This window comes from Miscanthus floridulus, chromosome 10 (genome assembly GCF_019320115.1).
Source record: "Miscanthus floridulus cultivar M001 chromosome 10, ASM1932011v1, whole genome shotgun sequence".
NCBI lineage: Eukaryota > Viridiplantae > Streptophyta > Magnoliopsida > Poales > Poaceae > Miscanthus > Miscanthus floridulus.
Genome location: NC_089589.1, coordinates 65,462,363 through 65,468,519, shown reverse-complemented (window position 1 = coordinate 65,468,519; position 6,157 = coordinate 65,462,363). Strand labels below are relative to the sequence as shown.

At 41.8% G+C, this 6,157-nt stretch overlaps 1 protein-coding gene across 1 annotated transcript; it reads right to left on the bottom strand.

Annotated features, from left to right (window-relative positions):
• Positions 1-934: 934 nt before the first annotated feature.
• On the bottom strand, positions 935-3,414 carry LOC136488779 (uncharacterized). Its single transcript, XM_066485599.1, has 4 exons — positions 3,171-3,414; positions 2,820-3,059; positions 1,803-2,708; positions 935-1,350 (listed from the first exon to the last, which is right to left on the bottom strand). The coding sequence occupies exons 1-4, from the start codon at positions 3,412-3,414 to the stop codon at positions 935-937; spliced, it is 1,806 nt and encodes a 601-aa protein (XP_066341696.1).
• Positions 3,415-6,157: the final 2,743 nt, after the last annotated feature.

Here is a 6,157-nt window from a genome sequence, read left to right as displayed (position 1 = left end):
AGTTACCTTCTTGCTTGTGTAGCATAGAAGTAGCTCCCTTGCGTAGCTAATTAGGTTTGTGTAACCTTGTTAGTCACATTGCTTAGTTTTTGTAGCTAAGTATTTGCGCTCTCTAATTTGGCATTGGTTGCCTTGTTATTGAGCATTGCTAGTGAGCTTAGGAGCTTTGTGCTTTTGCTTACTAGAATTGTGTAGGAGCTTCCCGGTGTGCAAAATACTAGTGGCATAGGTTTATGCAATGTTTTCCTAAACGGTACACGGTCTTTATACGGTCGCCGTTCGTTTAGCGTTTAGACTGTTTACACGGTGTTTAAACGAAGTTAAACGGTCTAAATGGTTTTGTACTTTAAAAAAATACATATAATTATATATGTGCATGTAAAAAATCAAGTATTCTATCAAATATATGTATTTTGTCACTGTAAATAAATAAGTGTTCTAATCTGTAGCACAATATCAAGTATTGATTCCACATTCACATGTCAATCAAATCATGATTAATGATAAAGAAATGAGTCAAATGATAGTCAATAGCAAGATAAATCACAATTGACACACTCACAAACTGACAAATGGCAGCTATTTAACATGTCTTCATGTCAATACAATAGTGCATAACATCACATGAGTACATAAATTCAGATTACACCATGTCTAAACTAAAAATCATTGCCGCATTGGTCATCACAGGCTCACCGTACAAGACCACAGACCAAAGGCAAATTAGTAAATAAGCAAAAGGACATTAGTTGAGTTCTCACAAGTCACAACTCTCAGTCATACAAGCACATTAGGTCATCACAACAAGACCACAATCAATTTCAATCACATGTCATAACCAAAAGATCAGCCATCAGCCCATCACTAGCTACTAGCCATGCAAAAGCAAAATTCAGCAGCTCTGTATGTCATTGTGACTGTGAGTGACTACTAACTACTCATCATTCTCCCCCTCCTCATCCCCAACAATTGGGACCACATCCTTTTGGTCAGATTCAAAGTCAATCTCATCCTCATTGATTGGTTCTTCTTTTTTAGACTCAAATTCATCTTCACTAACATCTCTCATTTGGGCCAGCCTTGCACTTCGACGAAGTTTCCCACATTCCTCAACCCCACAAGCTTCTTCAATTAATTTCCATGTTAGCCCAGAAATAGGCTCACCATCCTCTTCATCACCACCTTCAACAAGCCATCCCTGAGCTTTAGTTGCTTTGGTTCCCAAAAGAGGATCCATGTTCTGATTCTTTTTAGCCTTCATTTTTTTTGCATTCATCGTATTATTGTATTGAACAAATACAAGTTGGTTGAGACGCTCACATGTCAGCTTGTTCCTTTTTTTGTATGATTCTGCATAAGCAAATTTAGTTTTAGCTAACAGTCTAAAATCACAAGTTATATAGACATAATTAGAGTTTATAGAAGCACAAAGAGTCGGGAGGCTTAGAGATTCAAAACAGCTCCAAGTCCTTTCACATCTAGAAGCACTAGAAGTTAAAGAAAGAATCCTTATGGCCATTCTTTGCAAAGTTGGAACCTGTGTTCCATAATTTGTCCACCATGTTGCTACAAGTGAAAATACCAAGGTATATCAAATTATTGCAGAATTAGTCCTTACAGCCAGGTTTTATATCAACTTAAATTACACTGAAATAAATTAGAAGGTGTAGATTCTAGCATGGAAAAAATGTTGATGCAGATTCTAGCATGGAAATAATGTTGCAGCAGATTCTAGCAAGGAAAAGCACATTGCTAAAAGTGAAAACAACAAGGTATAGTATATCAATGTACTGCAGAATTACCTGGGTTGAAATCATATTGCTTGCAGCCAGCCTTTGCTACAGGTTTTCCAAAGTGACCTTGTTTCTCTCTAAACTTGCATAGCTCCTCATTGAGCACTTTGTTTTGCTTGTCATAGTCACCATGGTAAAAGGTCTCAACAACAGTGAAGAATCCATCCATGATTTCATCATTCATGAAGATGGAATCATCATTGTAGCTGTAATATGGATTCAATAAATAAGCAGCCTTATGCAATGGAGTGTCCAGCCTATCCTTCATCTTGTCATCAATGATCTCTATAACATTGTTGTACAGATTGAGATTTCCTGTCTTCTCAATGTTGCGAAAGCCCGTCTTGATTTCTTCCTTGGCCTTTATGATGTCCCCATACAGAAATGACAAGGATGGTTTGATATCACTATCAACCATGCGAAGTACCTTGATCAGTGGCTCAAATACCCTCAAGCAAAGTGCAACCCCGCTCCAAAAGGTAGGTTTTGTCATTGTGGAAGTTGCTAGGACACCTTTGCTATTCTTCTTGATGTGGCTCAAACCTAAGAATTTGTCCCATTCATCACATTGAGACATTGCCTGTAGTTGCTCCTTCTTCTCATACAAGCTTTGCAAAGTTAGGAAATTGGAAGCAAATCTAGTTACACCAGGCCTCACAATATCTCTCTTCTTTGTATATTTCCTCATCAAAGCCAAGGTTCTATGGTGTGCGTAGATAAAGATGGTCAGTGACTTAGCTTGATCAATGTAGCCCTTGAACTTCTTCATCTTCCCAATTCCTTCAAGCATCAAATTCAGGGTGTGAGTTGCACATGATGTCCAAAATATGTTTGGCCTCTTCAGAAAAAGTAAATCCTTTGCTGCCATATTGTTTGAAGCATTATCTGTGACAACTTGGACTACATTTTCAGCACCTACTCTCTCAATACAGCCATCCACAAACTAAAAAATAAGCTTTCCAGTGTGTGACTCTTCTGAGGTTTCCTTTGATTCAAGAAAGCTTGAGCCAATGGTGCAGTGCATACACATATTCATGATACTTCTCCTTTTCTGGTCAGTCCATGCATCTGTCATGATTGAGCAACCATTCTTAGCCCATTCCTCTTCATGTGCCTTCATCATCTTCTTTGTCTCCTCAACTTCCTCAAACAATAATTTCTCTCTCAACTGGTGCTGGTTTGGTTTCTTTCCACCAGGGCCAAATCTGCCAGCTGCTTCTATAACTTGATCGAACTCTACATTGTTTATCTGGTTAAAAGCCACACCTAAAATGAAACCAAGATATTCACAGTTAGACATTAAAAGCACAGAATGCAAGAAATTTATAGTTAGAACTTATAATGGAGCAAATGGCAAGCTGCAAGGCAAGAACTTACCATGCACATACACCCATCTCGTAATGTAGCGCTGCAAGCTATGCATTCTCTCTTTCATTATTGATTCAGTAATTAATTGCTGCCGGATCACCCTTGTGCTGCTTAGGGAGGCTTGATCAAGAGGCATTGTAAAATTATTCAGAGGCCCTATTTTCCTAATGGTCTTCCCTCCAGCCGCATCAACCTCTTCTACCTCTGCTATGTTGGTGTCCTCATCAGCATCCGGCGCACCATCAAGGTCCATAGCATCTCCTCTTGTTGTTGAGTAAGCCTAGACTTTTTAGCCTTTTTTGAGTCATCTATGGCTTTCTTGCACTTTTGTTTATCCTTTTCCATCGATAATTTGCAAGGTCTAACCTGCATATTTATTATTTAAAAAAGAAACATTAAGTTCTCAGCAAGAATATAGAATCATGGCTTGATAGAGAATAGATATAATATATTAACCTCGCCACGAATCCTAGCAATATGGAGCTTTAGCCTATGTATTCCTGCTGTCACCTGTAGGCCACAATACTTGCACTTGATCACATTCAAGTTGTTTGGATCCACCAACACTCCACCCAATGTCACTAGAGTTCCTCTTTAGGATCATGGGTTTGCTAGTGGAACTAGAAGGATTAGATGCAGCGGATGACATCCTGCAACGACAAATAATTTAATGAGCAAACTTTAGACAACTATTTAGTATTTATCATTGCATCCTATTCTATCAGAAAGGAGCAGCAGATGCAATCTTGATGTGTGAGATACTCCATGTCCAGTTCTAAGCAGATGCAATCACCATGAAATTTTTTAATACAGCCATCTCCTTTAGCTGCACTTGTCTGAATAATACAATTACTAAGATACTCAGCAGAAAGTGTTCCCAATTCACAAGCTAACTAGTTATTTATCCCATTTGTATGTGTCCAGACATGCCCCAAAGGCCAAAGCTAACCAGGCAGCAGGCATCGAGCCGTGAATGGCATCCAACAAAGAAGCTAACATAACTGAAAATCAATGTACAGCAGGAAAGGCTAACTAGCTAGGCTCAATTTCAATCAGTAAGTGAGCTCAATTCTTGAAAAATGATGTAAGATGTCATCATATAGAGATGTTTTGGTCGTCTTCATTATCTATTTGTATCATCTGAGCTATCTGTAAATTTAGACTCTAATTTGAGTTTCCAATCCAATTGAATCAGTGAATGTATTATGTATACAACTACTGATGCCTCAATAGAACAGTCATAATTCCTAGAGGTTTCAAATTTGGAATATATAGAAATAGACTGGTCATCCGGCTGGATGTGGATGGGGTAGGGTACGGACCTGCTCGCCTGCTCCTGGCTTCCTGCACTTCTAGCCTAGCTGATGTCCTGCTGCAGCAGCTACTGCAGAGCGTAGGTGCTGCCGCGGGGCGAGCCTCTGTAGCAGCAACTTCCTGCTGAGCCATTGTAGAGCGTGATGCTGCCATGAGGTGAGGTGGGCAGGCTAGTGGGGAGCCGGAGATGGCCCGCAGCAGCTATGAGCAAGCCTCTGTAGCCTTGAGCCCTGGCCCCTGGACGACGGCGTGGGCGCCGAGGCTCCGACGCAAGCAGAGTGGCCTGCTGGCGGCACTGGTGAGTTGCCAGTCACGACAAAGGGCGCGGGAGCTGGCAGGCGTGACGTGCCTGCGGTGCGTCTGTGCGAGTACGTGACCTAGTCGGCCTTGCTGTTCGCCGACCAGCCCTTGCTGCTCGCGGCGAGCCTGGATGACGAAACGAGCGGTGGTGGCTGAGAGGCTCACCGTCTGAGATGAGTGGCAAATGCCAAATGAAAACCCTAGGGCGAGTTTGCGCCGAACTGGGCTTATCTGTTACCAGTTGGCCCAAAATTGACCACGAGATCCAAAATTTCACTCCCGCCCTTGCTCATGTTTCGCCTGAACGTTCCGTGTCACCCATCCAGTCTTGTTTAATGTCGTTCTGTGTCGCCCGTTTATACCGTTTTTAACGTTTCGGACCGTGTAAACGGCGACAACGTTTAATGCACGGAATATGGCCTAAACAAGACAGCATGGTGCCGTTTCCGTTTTCTAAACTGTGTACATGGCCGTTTAGACCATTTAGGCGAACATTGGGTTTATGTGACCTTGCTCCTAGGATTGGATAGGTGAGCTCTAGCTAGCCCGACACCTTTGTTGCTTAATTAGGATCTTTGCAAGGTGCTAGAGACAATAGATTGAGGGGTGTGGTCTTGGCTAGACCGATTGTTTTAATTCCGCACTTGTTTCAGTTAGCCGACATGATTAAATTTAGAAAGGACTATTCACCCCCCCTCTAGTCCGCCATCTCGACCATACAAGTGGCATCAGAGCTAGGTCTCTCATTTGTGGTCTTCACCGACCCGAGAGGATGGCGTCTAGTGGGCTAGATATTTGTGAGACACACATTTTTTATGGCACAAACTTTGCACATTGGAAAAATCACATGCTTGATCATTTTCGTGCAAAAGGACCTAAGTTTTGGTGGATTGTCACTAGTGGTCTCACTCATGTCTTGGATCATAGAAATCTCACCAAAGCTCAAAGAGTTCTCTATGAACTTGATGCACATGACTGTTGTTTTCTAATGGATGCATTGAGTTTTGATTTGGTGAAACAAGTAAACTACACGGGAACCGCTCGTGAGATATGGGAGTCCATCAAGCGCACCTTCGGTGATTCCTCCACATGGGATGATGGCAAGTTCAAGAAGGAGGAGCCCAAGGAGGAGGCACATGAGTGTGTTGAGCATGACCACAATTTGGTAATTGTGGAAGATTGCTCCACCTCATGGTCAAGTGATGATGATGATCGATCTACTACAAGTTCACTTGACAAGGTTGATGATGATGATTCAAGTGATGCAAATGATGATTCAACCCCAAGCACACTTGATGATCATGATGATGGCTCATGCTCGGATAATGATTGTGATGCTACTACAAGCCCATCCACTACACCACATTGCTTCATGTCACAAG

Excerpts from the sequence above, each read along its gene's own strand:
- LOC136488779 (XM_066485599.1), bottom strand. The coding sequence starts at position 3,414 with ATGGACCTTGATGGTGCGCCGGATGCTGATGAGGACACCAACATAGCA. Across the intron at positions 3,060-3,170 it reads GAGATGGGTGTATGTGCATG|GTGTGGCTTTTAACCAGATA; the intron begins GTAAGTTCTTGC and ends GTTTCATTTTAG. Across the intron at positions 2,709-2,819 it reads GAGAAGTATCATGAATATGT|GTGCTGAAAATGTAGTCCAA; the intron begins GTATGCACTGCA and ends TTGAGAGAGTAG.